This window comes from Pongo pygmaeus, chromosome 17, assembly GCF_028885625.2.
Source record: "Pongo pygmaeus isolate AG05252 chromosome 17, NHGRI_mPonPyg2-v2.0_pri, whole genome shotgun sequence".
Classification (NCBI taxonomy): Eukaryota; Metazoa; Chordata; class Mammalia; order Primates; family Hominidae; genus Pongo; species Pongo pygmaeus.
The window spans coordinates 27,240,955-27,261,418 of record NC_072390.2 but is presented as its reverse complement, the minus strand read 5'-3'; the positions used below and the strand labels follow the sequence as shown (position 1 = coordinate 27,261,418).

The window sequence follows — 20,464 nt, the reverse complement described above, 5'->3', positions numbered from 1 at the left end:
CCAACTTGGTTGCATTCTCCCCGTCACTTTCAGGTACACCAATCAGACGCAGATTTGGTCTTTTCACATAGTCCCATATTTCTTGGAGGCTTTATTCGTTTCTTTTTATTCTTTTTTCTCTAAACTTCCCTTCTCGCTTCATTTCATTCATTTCATCTTCCATCACTGATACCTTTTCTTCCAGTTGATCGCATTGGCTCCTGAGGCTTCTGCATTCTTCACGTAGTTCTTGAGCCTTGGCTTTCAGCTCCATCAGCTCCTTTAAGCACTTCTCTGTATTGGTTATTCTAGTTATACATTCGTCTAAATTTTTTTCAAAGTTTTTAACTTCTTTGTGTTTGGTTTGAATTTCCTCCCGTAGCTCGGAGTAGTTTGATCATCTGAAACCTTCTTCTCTCAACTCGTCAAAGTCATTCTCCATCCAGCTTTGTTCCGTTTCTGGTGAGGAACTGCATTCCTTTGGAGGAGGAGAGGCACTCTGCTTTTTAGAGTTTCCAGTTTTTCTGCTCTGTTTTTTCCCCATCTTTGTGGTTTTATCTACTTTTGGTCTTTGATGATGGTGATGTACAGATGGGTTTTTGGTGTGGATGTGCTTTCTGTTTGTTAGTTTTCCCTCTAACAGACAGGACCCTCAGCTGCAGTTCTGTTGGAGTTTGCTAGAGGTCCACTCCAGACCCTGTTTGCCTGGGTGTCAGTAGCGGTGTCTGCAGAACAGCGGATTTTCGTGAACCGCGAATGCTGCTGTCTGATCGTTCCTCTGGAAGTTTTGTCTCAGAGGAGTACCCGGCCGTGTGAGGTGTCAGTCTGCCCCTACTGGGGGGTGCCTCCCATTTAGGCTGCTCAGGGGTCAGAGGTCAGGGACCCACTTGAGGAGGTAGTCTGCCCGTTCTCAGATCTCCAGCTGTGTGCTGAGAGAACCACTGCTCTCTTCAAAGCTCAGATGGAAATGCAGAAATCACCCGTCTTCTGCATCGCTCACGCTGGGAGCTGTAGACCGGAGCTGTTCCTATTCGGTCATCTTGGCTGCCAGCTCAGAGATCAACTTTTTGATCTCTCTTACATGAGTGAGAATGTGGTATTTGTCCTTCTGTGCCTGGCTTTTATCACTTAACATCATGTGTGTACTCTAGGCACATCCATGCTGCAGCGAATGACAAGGTACTTTTGAAAAGGTGGTGAAAAAGCTCTTTCATACCCTGATGGTAAAAATGTGAATTGTTATAAGCTTTTATGGAAAGCAGTTTGACAATTTATGTCAAACGTCTTTTAAAATGTGTGTTTTAAAAATTATCTTTGGCCAGGCACGGTGACTCATGCCTGTAATCCCAGCACTTTGGGAGTCCAAGGCAGGCAGATCACGAGGTCAGGAGATCGCAACCATCCTGGCTAACACGGTGAAACCCCATCTCTACTAAAAATACAAAAAACAATTAGCCAGGCGTGGTGGCAGGCGCCTGTAGTCCCAGCTACTCAGGAGGCTGAGGCAGGAGAATGGCGCGAATCTGGGAAGTGGAGGTTGCAGTGAGCCCAGATCGCGCCACTGCACTCCAGCCTGGATGACAGAGTGAGACTCTGTCTAAAAAATATATATATATTTTTATTGATACATAATATAAGTGCATATTTGGGGGTACATGTGATAATTTAATACATGTATAAAATTTGTAAAAATGGAAGCAGTGTAATTGGGATATCCATTACCTTAACTATTGTCTTTTCTTTATACTGGAAAAATTTGAATTGTTATTATCTTCTCGATATTTTAAAATATACAGTAGATTTTGCAAACTGTGGTCACCCTGTTGAACTTCAAGCACTAAGTTTTATTTCTAATAAGTGTATATTTGTACCCATTAATCAACTTCTCTTCATTCTGCACCCCCACTCCCCCTATCCATTCCAGCCTTTGGTAACCATTAATCTACTCTATCTTCATGAGATCCACTATTTTAGCTCCGACATAAGAGTGAGAATATGTTCTATTTGTTTTTCTGTGCTTGGCTTATTTCACTTAACATAAGGCCTTCCAGTACCATCCATGGTGCTGCAAATAATAGGATTTCATGCTTTTTTGGGGCTGAATAATATTCCAGAATCTAATATGAGATATTGTGTTCGTGTGTGTGTGTGTGTGTGTGTGTGTGTGTGTGTGTGTGTGTGTATGTGTATCACATTTTCTTTATTTACTTATTTATTGATATACACTTAGGATGACTCCATATTTTGGCAATTATGAATAGTGCTGCAATAAACATAGGAGTGCAGATATCTCTTTGATATATTGATTTCCTTTCTTTTGGATATATACCAAGTAGTGGAATTGTTGGATCTTATGGTAGTTCTATTTTTAGTTTTTTTGAGAAACCTCAATGCAGTTTTTCATAGGGGCTGTACTAATTTATGTTCCCACCAACACTATACAAGGGTTCCCCTTTCTCCACATGCTCACCAGTATCCCTTACTCCCTGTAATTTTGATAAAAGCCATTGTAAGTGGAGTAATGTGATAGCTCATTTTTGTTTTGACTTGCATTTCTCTGATGATTAGTGAGGTTTAATGTTTTTTTTCCTGTACCCGTTGGCAATTTTCATGTCTTATGAGAAAATTCATTAGAGGCTCTTACTTAACAACAGAATGAGTCAAGCAGAGGAAAGAATCATTGAATCTGAAGACAGCTACTTGAATGTCCAGTTTTAAACTGGACTATTTGTATTTTTGCTTGAGTTATTTGAGCTTCTTGTATATTCTGATGATTAGTCCTCTGTCAAATGGGTAGTTTGCAAATATTTTCTCCCATTCAGTGGGCTCCCTTCACTTTGTTGATTGTTTCCTTTGCTGTGTAGAAGCTTTTTAGCTTAATGTAGTCCCATTTGTCTGTTTTTGTTTTGGTTGCTCTTGAGGTCTTACACAAAAATTCTTTGCCCAGACCAATGTTCTGGAGTGTTTCACCAGTGTTTTCTTTTAGTAGTTTCGTAGCTTCAGGTGCTAGATTTAAATCTTTGGGTCTATTTTGATTTGACTTCTGTAGATGTTGAAACAGAGGAGGCTAGTTTCCTTTTTCTGCATATGGTTCTCCTGTTTTCCCAGCAGCAGTTATTGAAGAGACTGCCCTTTCTCGGTTGTATACTCTTGGCAACTTTGTCAAAGACAAGTTGGCTACAAATGCATAGATTTATTACTGGGTTCTCTGTTCTGTTGAATTAATCTATGTGTCTGTTTTTATGCTGGTACCATGCTGTTTTGGTTACTAAAGCTTTGTACTGCATTTTGAAATCAGGTAGTATGATGCCTCCAGCTTTTTTCTTTTTGCTCAGGCTTGCTTTGGCTATTTGGAGTATTTCTGGTTCCATATAAATTTTAGCATTATATTTTCTATTTCTGTTAAGAATGACATTGGTATTTTGATAGGGATTCCATTGAATTTGTAATTTTTGAGTAGTATTGTCATTTAAAAAATTATTGAAACAAATGATAACAGAAATACAACATACCTAAACCTATGGGATTTTCTTCTTAATTTCTTCGATTGGTTGTTCACTAGCATGTTTTTAAATTTCCATGTGTTTGTGTATTTTCTGAGGTTCCTTTTGTCACTGATTTCTAGTTTTATTCCATTGAGGTCAGAAAAGATAACTTCATATTATTTCTACTTTTTTGAATTTATTGAGACCTGTTTTCTGGCCTAAGATATGTTCTGTTCTGGCTAATTTTGTATGTACTAATGAAAAGAAAGTGTATTCCATAGCATTTGGGTGAAATGTTCTATAGACATCAGTTATGACTATTTGGCATACCATGTAGTTTAACTCTAATGTTTCTTTGTTGACTTTCTGTCTGAATGATTGGTCTGTTGATGTTTCCTACTATGACTGTATTACAGTTTATCTCTCTCTTTAGATCTATGTTTGCTTTATATACTTAGGAGCTCTGGTGTTGGGTGTATAATATTTATAATTGTTTTATCCTCTTAACCAATCTCTTTATCATTATATAATTACCATTTTTGTTTTTATAGTCTTTGATTTGCACTCTGTTTTATCTGAAATAAACATAGATACTCCTCCTCTCTTTTGTTTTCCAGTTAGATGGAATATCTTTTTCCACCCACTTCACTTTGTCTTACCTATGTGTGTGCCTTTATAGTTGAGGTGGATTTCTTGTAGGAAGAATTTAATTGTGTCTTTGTTTTTTATATGTTCAGCCTCTCTATGCCTTTTAATTGGATAATTTGCTCCATTTACATTCAATGTCATTATTAAGTAAAGACTTACTACTGCCATTTTGTTGCTTAATTTCTGGTTGTTTTGTAGCTCTTCTCTTTCTCCCTTTCTTACTACTTTGTAGTTAAATGATTTTCTCTGGTCACATGTTTTAATTTGTTGTTTTTTATATGTAATGAATCTATTATAGGTTTTTGCATTGTTGTTACAATTAGGCTTACAAAATATATCTTATAAGTTATTTTAAAGAGATGACAACTTTGATGACAAATAAAAGGACAGAAAAATGAAAAAAATGCTTTTATACTTTAACTCCATCCCCCTCACATTTTGAATTTATGTTGTTTCAATTTGCATATTTTTATATTGCCTGTCTCAACAGGTTGCCATACCTATTACTGTTTTTGATAGATTTGTCTTTTGGGCTTCATAATAGTTACGAGTAGATTGCACACCATAGCTACAGTGTTAGAAATTCTGGATTTGTCTGTATGTTAATGTTATCAGTGGGTTTTATATACTTTTACATGTTTTCTTGTTGCACGTTAGTGTTTTTTCCTTTCAGATTGAAGTATTCCCTTTAGCCTTTCTTGTAAGATAGATCTAATAGTGATGAATTTTCTCAACTTTTGTTTGTCTGGGAAAGACTATCTGACCTTTATTTTTCTATGGATGGCTTTAGTGGCTGCAGTATTCTTGGATGGCAATTTAAGAAAATTTTCCACACTTTGAAAACGTCTTCTTATACATAACTCCTGTTTTCATTGAGTTCTGTTGCCATATGAACCCTGATTCCTTTATATGTTATTTGCTTCTTTTCTTTTGCACTTTTAGGATACTGTCTTTGTCTTTGACCTTTGAGAGTCTAATCAGTATATCTTTTGGGGTAGCCTTATTTGAGTTGAATCTGTTTGGTATTCTCTGAACTTTCTGTCCCTGGATATTTATCTCTTTCATGTTTTGGAAAGTTTTCTGTAATTTATTTTTTTTAATAAGCTTTTTGCCCCTTGCTGTTGCTCAGCTACCTCTTGAGCACCAATAATTCTTAAATTTGGTATTTTGAGGTATTTTTCAGTATTTTGTAGACAATCTTTGTTCTTTTTCATTTTTTTTCTTTTTGCCTCTCTGACTGTAAATTTTCAAATAGCTGTCTTCAGATTCACTGATTGTTTCCTCTGCTTGACCCATTCTGTTGTTAAGAGCCTCTAATGAATTTTTTTTTTTTTTTTTTTTTTGTGGCAGAGTCTTGCTCTGTCGCCCAGGCTGGAGTGCAGTGGCGTGATCTTGGCTCACTGCAAGCTTTGCCTCCCGGGTACATGCCATTCTCCTGCCTCAGCCTCCTGAGTAGCTGGGACTACAGGCGCCTGCCACCATGCCCATCTAATTTTTTGTATTTTTAGTAGAGACAGGGTTTCACTGTGTTAGCCAGGATGGTCTCTATCTCCTGGCCTCGTCATCTGCCCTCCTCAGCCTCTCAAAGTGCTGGGATTACAGGCATGCATCACCACACCCGGCCTCTAATGAATTTTTTAATTCAGCAAAGGTATTTCTTAGTTTCAAGATTTCTGTTTTTGTTTGTTTGTTTGTTTCTCTGATAAGTTTCTGAATTGCTTTTCTGTGGCTTTTTAGAGATCAGTGAATTTCCTTAAAATGGCTATTTTGAGTTTTTGGTTATAAAGTTTACATATCACCATCTTGTTCAAGTCAGTCACTGGTTCCTTGCTTTGTCCATTTGTAGAGGCTGTGGTTCCTCATTTGTTTTTGTTTCTTGTGGATGTATGTCTATGTCTTTGCATTGAAGCGTTGGTTATTTATTCCAGTCTTCCCAGTCTGGCTTGTTTTGGTTTTTATTGGACATTTTTGCTTAGAGCTTCTTTGTAATTTACCTGTTGATTTCCCTTTTTTTCCTCTGCTAGGTTACTGCCTAATTTTTGGCACTAGATGACACCTTAAGCCAAAGTTTGTCTCAGTTATGGTAAACAATGAGAGTGCTACTTTCCCTGAATTTGGGAGGTCCCAAAAGGGATATACCAGTAGTGTGGGAAGACTGGCTAAGGGTTTGTGCAGAAAGGATGAACAATTCTCCTACAGTGAGGTGCTGCTTAACAGCCACTCTGATTTGGCATCCCTTTGGCCAACTTACAGAGAAAGTTTCTAATGCTGGGGTGGCAGTCCTGCTGCCCACTACCTTTGTCTCTGTCCTTAGGGATATTTCTCCCTTCAGGCACTTTTGATGCTTCCATTGGGTTGGGGAAGGGACAGATTTCCTGCCAGGCGATCCAAAATAGTGGGGAAATTGTTTACCCACTTTGACCTCATTTTTTCCAATGTAGAAATTATGAGTCAGAGGAAATTTTCCGGATACTTTCTGCTGGGCAGATTGTGGGTTGGGGTTTCACAGATATTGAAGTCTGGTTTTCTTCCCTCTGCTCAGAAATTTTTCATGTCTCTGGCTCCTGGAATAGTCTCATCCTCATATTTGAGTTCTTGGGTATTGCTGGTGATAATCTCTGTGCTGTATATTTATTTATTTATTGTGGGAATGAGTGAAGCCAACTTGCTTCTGTGCCACCATTTCAGAACTGGCAAAAATGCATGTATTTTTTAATTAGTAATTTCTAATAGTTTAACTTATGAAAAAAATAAAGGTTTTAATTATGAAAACTTTTATCTTAGCATTATATGTAATGGAAACAAACCTCAGTGTTCAATAATGGGGGATGTTTCAGTAAACTTGTTTATGTATGATATGTATTAGGGTTTCTCAACCTTGGTGCTATTGAGATTTTGGCACCTGCTAATTTTTTGTCGTGGGAGCTATCCTGCACATTTTAGCAGTGTCTCTAGCCTCTGCTTTCTAGGTGCCAATAGCACTGCCTTTTAGTAGCATAATTCTGCTGCGATACATACATCAGGAGTCATACTGAAAATATTTAACAACCCTTCAGCACAGACTCAGAACTGACCAGCTTAACTGAGCAGGGTAAAATTTAGAATAGTGGCCCTGAGTGCAATACCCCTTTAACCCAAGTTATCCTAAGAAATGGCTATATACCCAGACACCTTGTGTTAGAGACCTAGCTTGCTGTAGTAACCTGTAGCTGGGGGAGAGCAGGATTAGGTGTCTGGGAAATCCACTGGAGAGACCAGCACCAGGGAGAGAACCTATTGTTCTGAGTGTGGCAGATAACTTCAGCCTTTAACACTCCACAGGGAGATGGAAGGCGGGGGTTGGTCAACATGTGGAATGAGGCTTCAAGGCATTGTCCTCAGATATTATTGGAAGGAAAACTTTTCCTTTTCTGATTTGGGTCCAGTAGTTGGGGACCTGCAAATTAACTGACAAGAGACAGATTAATTGAAGAAAAGACAAAGTTTATTTTCACATTTGCAGGCCAGAGTTCCCAGCAATGGAAAACTCACTAAATAACCAGAGATAAAGGTTTGTATTCCAAATTTAACAAAAGATTGGGGAGTGGTTTTAGGGCTTCAGTGGGAAAATGTAGAAAGTTCTATCAGGCTTTTTGATGGTAATGGCAACAGGCAGTTTGTCTACCTGGGAGCTGAATTAGGCAACTCCCTTACAGGGGAATCAATGGCAACTATTTTTTCTGGGAAAGCTCTGTTTTAGTCAGCTACTTGAAGTTCAGATATGATTTCTTTCTGCATCTTCTTTTGCTCAAATGTTTTCACTTTAAAATAATCTTTATACCAACTCTGGGGATCTGAATGGGTCCCCATATTTTCCCTATGTAGAAGTTCCTTCAAAAAAAGAAAGTGGGTTGATTGCTGTGCAGAGACATTTGTGTTATAAATTGCAAGGTAAGAAATCTGTAAAAGAGAGCGAATTTAGATTAAAACAAGGAAACAAAAAGAAATCAAAGAGTAATGGTTGGAGCAAACTATAAACTCAGATTCTGAGTCCAGAAGGCAGCCAGTTGTGATTTCTGGGTGTTGGATTTGAAGCGTCTTCAGTGATGATAGTAGTGTCACAGCCACGGTTACTCCCTGGAGCAGAATGTGGAAGAGGCAGGTATTCCAGTGGGCTTTCTGAGTGGCCCACACAGTGGTGGTGATTAATCTTTTGAAGTTTTATCAAGTCATCCAGCTTCAGCTTGCACAGCTTTGGGAGTATGCTTAGAATTATTTCATGGGGGAATTTTTTTTAATGTTTCCAGTTAATGACACATGTACTAAAATGGATTTATTAGAAGAAATTTGTTTAAATTTCCTTGACAAGAAAACAGCTTTTGGCTTCTAATATATTCCTATTAATTGAGTTAAATCTTAAAATTCTTAGTGAACTCTATTCATGTTGGGGACTTGTGGTGTAGGTAAACCTAAAATCATAATGATTATAAAGTTTTTTATATGGTAAAATTTCATTAGTATCAGATGAGAGTGAGAGAGTAGAATTCTACAGAAATTGAAATCTAAAATGAACAGTCTTTAAGGATAGGTGGGTTGTTTTAATAATTTTAAGTAATATGAATTTAATGATGATAATGAGTATCTGCTGTGTGTGAGGCGATAACATCAAGTTCTGTTGCATCAAGCGCTGTGGCCGTTGTGATATTAGAAGGCCTAACCACAAGGTGAGCGAATCTACAGAAGCTTCATGGAAGGAACAGCATTTGAGAAATGCCTTGAAAATTCCAGCAGGCAGACCCAGGGGAGCCACTGCAAGTGGGATGAAGAGATAAGGAAAGGCACAGATGGTGGGAAGTCTGGGGAGAGGCACTGTGGCTTCATAAACCGAGCCTGGTGTTTGGAGCTGGATATACTGGAGTTTGTTCTTTTTCTTACACTTACTAGCCAAGTACCCATAAGTGTTCCCCATCTTGGAAATGGAGAAAATATCTCCCTCACAGAACATTTGTGAGTACTCAATGGAAAAGTTTTTGGCACGTAAGTACTCAATAAAGGTTACCTTGTTCCATTTTCTAAAAACAATGGGTCTTTGACTTTTTCAGGAACAAAGACTAAAAGAGAAATTCATTTAGGGACTTTTTGCAGAGATCTTTTAAAAACACATAATTATGTTATTCTTGAGCAAGGGGTAATTTGATTAAGTCAGTGAAAAGCAGAGATCATAGAGTTGTATGTTAATATATTAGTATTAAGAAACAATGGTCCATGGTTATACTGCTTTGTTGGAAGTTATTTAGAACATTTTGCATGCTGAGCATCATGAATACTTTGTCTGAATTATTAGTGGCCTCCAAATTAATAGTGGGGCTTTCCTGTGTGTTTTTGACATTAAATTAAGTTTTTCTTTGTTCTTTGTTCTGAAGTAGTAACTCAACTTCCATTGCTAATTACGTTCTGCCCAGGCTAATATGAGCACTAGTTTGTAATCTTTTGCTACCCAGTAGTGGGGCACCCTTTTTTGAAGCTGCCTAGACTGGCTGAAGACACATTTGCAGTGGGGAAGAGCTGGCAAGGCATAACAGATGTATTCTAGTTATTATCCAGATCTATCTGTCTCTCCTAGAAAGTATGGTCATGCTCTTTGCTTCCCACCTCTTCTGTGGGAAGCACTCTTCTGTGCTCACCCTTCCCGCTTTGTTACTCTTTCACTCTATCATTGTTACAATAAGGGAATGTTTTCCTAAAAGTAGAATTTTCATAAAATTTAAGTCCTGACTTACCATCCTAGTTCCTGGACACCTGTTTTCAGTGTGATGCAGAAATTGGTCTGTGCTTCTCATACCAAATAGAATAATCCTTTATGTAAACAGCTGTCCCATATGGACAATGTACATTATGAGACAATGGTGTTCGCCATTTGGAATCCTTCTTAGTTCTTGAATTGGAAATAAGAATCAGCAAACATTGCCATGTTATGGCAGTCTCAGCATCATTTCACAGAGTGTGTCTAAAGGAGTAGTATTTTTGGTAGCTGAAAAACATTACATAAGTAATGCTGCATACCAGTTAGTTGTATTAAAATATATATTATGTACAGCTGTGTACTTGGCTTGAAAAGCTTCCTTGACAACATCATTTAACTTCTTACTGTTCTTTTCATGTTGCTGGTATAAATATCTAATATGTTTTTGTTCAAAACATCAATTAGATTTCAGTATAATCTTTATTAATACAGATCTGTTATTACAAGAAGACTGCTGAGCTATGATAATTTGCACAGCAGGAACAATAAAATATCTCCTTTCTGTTTTGTTCTATTCCAGAATGCTTGGCTTTTTGTTATTCTTTTACACAACATACCAAAACCTTTAATGATTTTTTTTTAAATTATAATTAAATCTTTAAAGCTCATATAAGCAAAAGCATTATTTTTTTCCCAAGGTGAACAAAATTGAAAGGCCAAAAATTGCAGATAGATTGAAGAAGATATATATTAGTTACAAATCTCCACTTTTAATATCTTTCATTCTTTTTCTTTATGTAGCCAGGACTCCTCACTTCCTGCGGATTCAGAATGTGGAAGTTAACGCCGGCCAGTTTGCTACCTTCCAGTGCAGTGCCATCGGCAGGACCGTGGCAGGAGACAGGCTCTGGTTACAGGTACAGTAACTCATTTTCATCAGTGGATGAGAGTCCAGCGGGAAGAATACACTCACCCTGCAGGAGCAACCCAGAGAAACAGACTCAGGTCCTAGTGTAAGAGTTTCCTTCTTTGTTAATAAGTAGCCAGATTACTTAGTAATCTATAAAAGCTAATTATTTTTGTTTACACATCTTTTGTGAATTTCCTTTTTTTTTCCTTAGTCATCTTGCTTGGAAGATCTGATTGTCAAATTACTTATACGGCAGTTTATTAAATTACAAAATATAGCACTCTTCTCCTAAGTCTTCCTCTTGAGAAAAATCTAAGGAGTCTCTTTCTTTCTCTCTCTCTCTCTCTTACACACATACACACCACACAACACTTCATAGGCCTTTTTGTCATTTGAATTTCCAAGCTATAAGCTTAAACTTAGAAATTAATAATACATATTTTACTTTTGAGCTTTTAAATTATATTTTTTTGGTGTAGTGATCAATTGTGTGACTTGTTTTGTAATTATTCAAATTCCACCATATGTGTTTTGCATGGCAGAGGGTTGCATGAATACATCCATGCTCTCAGGAATCCTGACAGAATGAGTGGGATTAAATTGCCTGTCCCTTCTAACCAGAATGCCACCTACTTCTTTAAGCTCTAGGTTTGGGATTTCCCCCGCCTTGGTATTCTCCAATTGCATTCTTGTTTCTTCCTTTTAAGCATTAATCTGGAGGCTGCTCATTTTTCATCTTGAGTGGTGTTGATTCTTTGTCCTTATCCTTCCTTGTTTTGTTTTGTGTGGGTTTCTTTTGTTTTTTTTTTAAAGTATTATCTATTTACTTTTAGTTTGCTACTGAGTTGAACTGTCCTTCGGGTTTTAACCCTTCTGTGTACACAGTTGTGCTCCACACTGGCTTCTGCTCCATCATGCGTGCTGGCCTTGTCTCTGCACGCGCCATCTCTCCACATCCTGTCATGCCTCGCAGTGTAATTATGATTGTGATGGGAGACTTCGTGTGACACTCTGTAATTTTTAAATCCTTTATTCCTTTTAATCACTGCAATGTAAATCAGTAGTCATTTGTTTTGTTTTGTATTTGTCTTAGAGACAGGGTTTCCCTCTCTTGCCCAGGATGCAGTAGAGTGGTACCATCTCACTCAACCTCCTGGGATCAAGTGATCCTCCTGCCTCAGCCTCCCAAGTAGCTGGTACTACAGGCACATGCCACCATGCTTGAGTAATTATTTTGTCATTTTTATAGGGATGGATTCTCCCTTGTTGCCCAGTCTGGTCTCAAACTCCTAGCCTCAAGTGATCCTCCTGCCTTGGACTCCTAAAGTGCTGGGATTACAGGTGTGAGCCACTGCACCCAGCCCAACAGTATTTTTATTCTTCTCTTTCTGGGGAAAATGGGAGACATTTGAGTGTACTGTCCCAAGATTAATCAGCAATGCATTGTCAGATGGGAAATGCATTCTGGAGAGGCTTCTTGTTGTTTTCTCTGCCAGGATGTTCCACCCCCTCTGCCCAGTGTCACTCTATTTTTACATATCCTACTGTCCCTTTTAGAGACTTTGCTGGCCAGGAAGTGTATGCAGAGAATTATATTGTATATTCCAAGTTCATCTTTACTTTCTTCTTTGTCTGTAAAACTTTTGTAACTGCTAACTTAAGAGTTTTTTGCAGCTTGTGAAAACTGTCCTCAGTATTTAAATTTTTTTTCTCTTTTTAACCTACGTTCCAGTTGTTTTAAACTCTTGATGTTAGAATTCAGAATTGTTTTCTCAGATAATGGCTATTTGGTATTAAACACAATCAAGATTGGCCATCTGTGGTAATTAATGATGAGACAAACATCTTCTATTGACATTTTCTGCAGAGTATTAAGCACCTTATAAAAATGAAACTATTTGTTCCTTTATCTCTAGAAATCTTAATTATTTGTGGAAAAATATGTTTTGCTCCTAATATTTATGATATTACTTGAGAGAATACAATATAAATACTATATTGAGTCTAGAGAATACAATATAAGTACTATATTAAATCTAAGCTCTCACCTCAACAGAGTCATCTTAGATATTCCCAAGAATTTAAGGTTTGTTGAGGACATGACTTGCTCTTTTTATTTTTGTAAATGTCCTGGACTTGGTGTGCTCCTGCTTAAACTTGAGCACTTATTTGGGTTGGGAATCTTTCACTACTTCTTACACATCCAGTAACTTAGTTTTAAAGATAATTTGTCATGTGGTATGGAGAAAGCTACTTACAATTTTGGGGTTTGAAAAACAAAGTGTCTAAATGCAAAGTTCTCAGCCCTAACTCTACTATGGAACAACTTGGAAGGGTTTTGTTTTGTTTTGGTTTGTTTTTTTTTCACAAATGTCTTGTCTATTTCCAGATTCTCATTTAATTGGTCTATGGTGGGGCCCAGCACGCAATGTTTTATTAAAGACTCTCCAAGTGATTCCAGTGTGCACCCAGGGTTGGAAATTACTAGTGTGAAGCAAAATACAACACACATTCCAAATCAGGAAAGAAAGAAGGCAGACATAATGTATAACTGGTACCTGTATTCAGTTGCCTCAGTTTGACCCCAACGTTTAATTTTCCATGTACTGATCTTTGATTTTTTTCTCATTAGATTTGAATGATAGTGTTGGTAGTTGTTTTCACAATCCATCCCTTAATGCCTTTCTTTTTCTCTTGCTGAGTCTTTTCTGACCCCTCTTGTCTTCAGTGACCATTTATTGCACTGCAGCTTTCTACACTGCACTGTCAAGAAGGAGATGACACAGATAGAACTGTTGTGACTTTGAGCTTTTTACTGAAACTTACTTTATCCTGGAATCAGGACACTATTTGGTTAGTGAATCTTTGTGATGTTAGAATAATTTTACTGTTAAATAATTTATTTTCCCTGGTTGGGTAGGCATTTTGTGGGGAAATATTTATTTTATTAATAGCTTATGAAATAAGACCCATGTCCTTCACCTGCAAGGGTGGTTTCTATTAATCTATGTGTGTACAAAGCAGTTTCCAGTAGTGATGAAGGTTTTCAGCAGATGCTGGTTTTGCACAGCCCTTTCTGCCCTCTTGCCCAGGACCCCTCACTCCCCCTTGAACATTTTCTCAGGCTATTCTTTAGAGGTTGTGAAGATATGCAAACCTTTCGTCATGGACCAGGTCTTTCTAATCTAGAGTTGTAATACACTAACGCCTGTCTGCATGTAAACTCATTGGGTCCTCAAAATAATCCTGAGATCCAGGCAGAAAATTGAAGAAAAAACTTATTTTTAGTTTTTTCTGTGATTCGAATCTCTCTCAAGAGTGAGTCAATATTTAGAAATTAATAATACATCTTTGTTTGGGAGTACATTGGTGTTTTTGAATATAATCATTTACAATATTTTTTTGAGACAAGGTCTCACTCTGTCACCTAGGCTGGAGTGCAGTGGCATGATCTCGGCTCACTGCAGCCTCGACCACCTGGGCTTAGATGATCCTCCCACCTCAGCCTCCTAGGTAGCTGGGACTACAGGTGTGCACCACCACGCGTGGCTAATTTTTTGTATTTTTTGTAGAAACAGGTTTTCGCCATGTTGCCTAGGCTGGTCTCAAACTCATGGGCTCAAGCAATCCACCTGCCTTGGCCTCCCAAAGTGCTAGGATTACAGACGTGAGCCACCATGCCCGACCTATTTACAATAATTTTTAATACTTGTGTTGCAGTCTTTTGAGGCCCACAATAGGTATTCTGCACAAAGTTTCATGGTTGTATCCCATGGTAGTTTATCTGTTTTATAGAAGAGGAGTTGGAAGTTTAGGATTGTCCTGGGTCACAAAGAAAAATGACATAGCTGGCAATAATACAACTCTGTTTATTTACTTTTATTTCACCTTTAAGTAATTCCACTCTACTATACCGTCTTCTTGAATTTGGAAGGTAGATGAATAGGCATTGTGCACTTATGCTTTGATAGAAGAATTTGGGTGTGACCAATATTAGATTGTTAATATCAAGGTGTCATCCTGACCATAGAAAATAATGTTTATATGTATTACATGTCATATTGATCCATACCTGTGAAAAATGACCAAGGTCTTGATTTTTTAAAATATAGATTAAATATAACCCTTGTCAGAGTCTTTCATAATAACATAACATAAATAAATCTGATGATGACACTAATGAAGAAATGTTTATGATTAACAGATGTGTCCCATCTGTTTATATTTTCTTCGTCTCATCTGTGGACCACACAGGTTATGTTGCCAAGTGGGATTGTTTTTTCTAGAACACTGAACAATAGAATAAAACCCAGTGTGTGAGCGCATCCATTGTTACAGCTACAAAATACTTTAAAAAATTTTCCAGACAGTAGGAAGACAACATTTGTAGAACTCTTTTCTTGTATTGAAAAACCTATGTGCAATGCAGTTCTTGAAGATACTTGTGATATGTTATCAGATATGGCAATCTATTCATATAAACATGGACTGCAACAGTGTGAGATACTAAAATTAAATGTATTTATGGAAATCATTCAAGCACCCAAAATATTACTGTAATTTTTGCTATCAACCCTCCAATCACTTTTTGAGCCCACATTTTGAAAATATCTCAGTGTCTGTATACATATACTGTATGTATGTGTGTGTATATATATAACACTGAAAAGAGAAAATGGAATTTGAGATTTTCTTTTTATACTTTCTGTACACTTTTATACTTTTGAAAGTACTTTCTTGGCTGGGTGCGGTGGCTCACGCCTGTAATCCCAGCACTTTGAGAGGGCGAGGCGGGTGGATCACGAGATCAGATCGAGGCCATCCTGGCCAACATTGTGAAACCCTGTCTCTACTAAAAATACAAAAATTAGCTGGATATGGTGGCACGTGCCTGTAGTTCCAGCTACTCAGGAGGCTGAGGCAGGAGAATCACTTGAACCCGGGAGGCGGAGGTTGCAGTGAGCTGAGATCGTGCCACTGCACTCCGTCTCAAAAATAAATAAACAAATAAAAATCAATAATTTTTGTTTGCTGATGGGCAACTTCTGATGTTGTATATTTTTTATGTAGTCACTGACCTTTAAGCTATGTATGGTTGTATTAAAACCTTCATTGTTCTTTCTTCAGTATTCCAAATATTATTTGCCTACATTTGCTTGTTTCTCTCAGGACTTTCTATTTATAATACTTTTCAGTAAATGAAGGTGATAACCAAAGCTAGCTAGTGTTTATGTACCTATAGATGACTCATGCATATGCAGTTACAAGACCTGTGGCATGGGGGCCACTGCCTTCCTCTTCCCCTGCCTGGGGTCCCATTTTGGTGTTTTTGTAACTTCTGCTCTTTAATTCATTTCTTGTAATCGTTGTAGAGGTTCCTGCATTCGTTACTCTTGTTAGCAACCACATCACGTTCAGAGTGGGTGGGAAATACAAAGGTTCTGCCTCCAGGACAAAATGCAGAAGACAAGGCGGGAGGAGCGATGTCTTTTCAACAGTGGATGAACATGATCTTTGATTAGGCTAGGGGTTGAGGTGTGCATGTTGAGTGAATAGTAGTTGGCAGTGGAAACCTGGAAAATAACCCCTTTCTCTTCACAGATGTTAGAGGTCCATACCATTTTTAAATATCTTACTTTTTAAAATTACACAATTATGTAACCTCTGAATTTGGAGCAATCTTCAAATTAAATTCCTAATTTTATTGACGAGAAAACAGAAGCCCAGAAAATGTAGGAAACTTTAGTGCAGTTGTATATCCAGTTTTTATGTTTATTATAGGTAGCTCCATTTTATTATTGAAAGTCAGTTTTATATGTCTAATATGTTTATGTCTGTATATATATGTACATGTTTATACTTATGTATAAGTATTGTTATTTATTTACAAATGCATGAATTTTTTCTCTTGGACATTTTTCTTCACTGAGTGATCTTGCATCTCAAATAATATTAGCCTTTTAACCTGATAGTCTCAGATTTACTGTGATTTACCTGTGTTAAATTTAGAACTTTAAGATCCATCATAGCACAATATAATTGAGAGTTTTACTGTTTTGCAAGCAGTGCTTGGCATTTATTATAAGTAATGCACCAGAATAGCCTTTTAAAATGATTCCATAATGTGTATTAGTTTATACAAATAGAAAAGGAAATCAGATGATGTTACTGTAAAGTACTGTAGTCCCCTCTTATCCGAGATTTTCACATTCCATGGTTTCTGTTACCTGTGGTCGATGAAAATGTGGTCCGAAAATGTCAAATGGAAAATTCCAGAAATAAACAATTCATAAGTTTTAAATTGTGCACAATTCTGAGCAGCACGATGAAAAGTTACTCTGTCCCACCCTGTCCCACTGAGGACGTGAATCATCCCTTTGTCCAACAAATCCCACTACCCACCCAGTAGTTACTAAGGAGGTGTCTTGGTTATCAGATAGGCTGTCTCAGGATCACAGTGCTTATGTTCAAGTCACCCTTACTTTACTTAACCATTGCCCCAAAGCACAGGAGTAGTGATGACGGCAATTTGGATATGCCAAAGAGAAGGCATAAAGTGCTTCCTTCAAGTGAAAAGGTGAAAGTGCTCAACCTAATAAGGAAAGAAAAAAATTGTATGCACTGCTTGCCAAGATCTATAGTAAGAAAGAATCTTCTATACTTGAAATTGTGAAGAAGGAAAAAGAAATTCGTTCTAGTTTTGCTGTTGTACCTCTGACTGCAAAAGTTTACAGCCACAGTGCATGGTAAGTGCTTAGTTAAGATGTACAAGGAGGCATTGTTTGTTTGTGCAAGACATGACAGAAGCTGTCCATGGTTTCAGGCATCCACTAGGGGTCTTGAAATGTGTCTCCCATGGCACAGGGAGGACTGCTATACTGTTAAAAACACTGGTACAACCGAGCACCTAGACTAGTGCTTGTCACATAGCAAAATGCTCCGTGAATACCTGCTAATGCATGGGGCTTACTGGCTACCCAAACAAGTCGTGTACCTCCTTCAGGTGAGCGAGCATCAAAAGTAGATTCGTAGTTAGAGCAGGAAAACAAGCACAGAGGAAATTGTTTCTCTCTGGATGATTGCTTTAGGCCTACAGTTCCTGTTCAGAGGATGGTCTTTGATGAGAGGAGCAATTCATAGAACGTAGTGGTGCCTCTGCTGCTTCAGGCTATATAGCAAATATCATGCAGAGTTGCAAAAACTGATTAATAAAAACAGGCATATGTTGGAGTAATTTTAGAAGCAAATATGGTCAATATATCATCTTTCCTAAACCTTCATTTCTTGTACCCTTTGCCTAGGTTTTCTTACTCTGTCATAAAACTTCTTTCCTAATTCTTCCTTTAAAAACTTTCTTGCCATAGCATCCACATTAAATGTTATAGACACATACCTTTATTTTTTCCATGATCTCCCTGAACATAAGAAATATACCTTTAATAAGGATATTCCGTATGAGTTTGCAGAATAGCAAGACCTGTGTCATAGTAATAGATGAATTAAACGTACCCCATCCACCTTTTGTAAAGAATGTAATTCCATTTGAGTTCTTCCTTTGAGAAGTTTAATTTTCTTAAAAAAACTTACTTAGAGTTAACAGTTTTTTAGCTGTTGGCCTAGAGATTGATATATTTTTTTCTTTTGAGAGTTTGACATATAATTCCACCAAGCTGGATATGAGCTACGCAATCATGAAAAAAGTATGTTTCTCCAGTCTGATAAATTGCTCACATTTTGTTTTTGAGCTCAGATAATTTTAGAACTTTTTCTGAGAGAAAAGAGGGAAACCTTGAGATTTTTATAACCTACAATGATTTTCATTGGGAACAGTTTCACTGATCTACCATAGAATTTGGCTTTTGAATGAATAAATTAAAAATTATATGAATAGTGTTTATGTTACTGACTTCAGCAGGTGTGTTTGAAATAAAGTAATTGCAACTACATTTACTGAACACTGCTATGTGCTAGTTACTCTGGTAGGTGATGTTCAGGCATTTTTTTCATTGATCCCTACAAGAATTTTATTATATGTCCATTTATAGAAGAAGCAGCTGAGGCTTAGAAAGTTTTAATGACTTTTCCAATGGTGCATTGCTAATCACAAGAGCTCGGATTTGAACCCAGGCTGTCTATGTTGTATTGTAACCATAATGCATCTTTAGTACTGCAGAAAAAGACATAGATAGTTCCTCATGAATTCATAAGTATCATGTAATTTAAATGATAGCATTGATCAGAATGTACAATTAAAGTTGTTTTTGTATGTATGTGATGTTTCCTTGGCTTTCGTGCTATGGATATACGCTTTTGGTCAACCTCTCTAGGTGGCTTTTAGTTTCATTTGTTGATTATAAGGAAAAAAATCACAACTGTATTTCAGAACAATTTTGTTATTATGTATAAAAGCCACAAAATGATATGAAAAGAAGTAAAATTATGGTTCCCTTCACAAGCTTAACTTGGGTATTTTATGCCATATATATTAAAGCATAAATTTAACATCACTTAGCATCCCAGAAAATACTAGAAATGCATAAAGGAGGACTGTCTTTAGTTGCTATGGGAACCATTTGCTCTAAAAAATTTTGAGTAGTTAAAATCACATCCATTATTGTTTTAGTCAGTTAAATATCTATATCTATATTTATATAATATACTGAACAATCAGACTGAAGCTACTGAAAACCTTTAGGCGTATACCTTATGTTTTAACTTAGATGATTTTGGATTACCTTTATTTAAAAATAAAGATTTCTTTTATATTGATGAAACAGTATAACATGTCTAGGGATACTCTAGAAGAAATTAATTAATAATTTTTCCTTTGTGATATTATCTAACTAAGCCAAAAAAAGATGTAAGCAACAGGTGCTGTAGGATGTGGCAGGAACAGGTAGGGCAGTAGAGAGCCCCTTCCTCCATAGCAACCTTGAGGTCTCCTGGCCTCGACTTGAAATTGGACTTTTTATTTTTATTTTTTTCTTTCCAGCTTTTATTTTAGGTCAGAGGGTACATATGCAGGTTTGTTACATGAGTAGATTTTGTGTTGCTGGGGTTTGGTGTACAAGTGGTTTTGTCACCCAGGTGGCGAACATAATACCTGATAGGTAGTTTTTTGACCTTCACCTTCCTCCCACTCTCCCTGTGTCTGAAATTGGACTTTTAAAACTACTGGTCAGGTTGTGTCAGTCTGGAGGGCAGAAGAGAAGGAAGGGCATCACCACTAATCTTAAGGTCTGCTTCCTTTGGGCCTACAAACCGTACATTCTGGGAAAGCCTCCTTTCTTCTTTTATTATATTCAGCGGAAGGTTCACTTGCTCTTCTTGCTTCCAAGTATCCGAGGCTATCCCATGAGAAAGGAAGACAGAGATGGCCATGGTTGGGGCTGCCTGCTTCATGGGGCTGGCAGGAACTGGGAATAGGTAGAAGCTCCACCCACTGCTGAGCTGGCAGGGCAGGAACCTCATGCTCCCTGAGCGCAGCTGCGGCTGCCCAGCCGTGGCTGCAGACCCAGCATCTCTGTGCTCTTAGAGGCTGGGAGAAGGCAGGAGCCCTGCCCTCCCAGGCACAGCTGCAGCCACCCAGCCACGGCTGTGGACCTGGGCATCTTTGCACTCTCAGGGACCCAGGAAGACACCTCTGCACCTGCAGGCTTCAAAGTGCCTGCTTCCACTGCCTGGCCTCTCCCTGTTCCCAGTGCCCACTTCAATCTTGGA

The 20,464-nt window shown here is 37.7% G+C and overlaps 1 protein-coding gene across 13 annotated transcripts in view; it reads left to right on the top strand.

Annotated features, from left to right (window-relative positions):
- Window positions 1-20,464, top strand: part of PTPRM (protein tyrosine phosphatase receptor type M) — an 840,386-nt gene that overhangs the window by 358,036 nt on the left and 461,886 nt on the right. For all 13 annotated transcript variants that reach the window (XM_054460379.2, XM_054460383.2, XM_063653925.1 and 10 more), the window contains exon 5: window positions 10,636-10,751. In XM_054460379.2, the coding sequence (XP_054316354.1) occupies window positions 10,636-10,751 (116 nt within the window). The remainder of the gene's footprint in view (window positions 1-10,635; window positions 10,752-20,464) is intronic.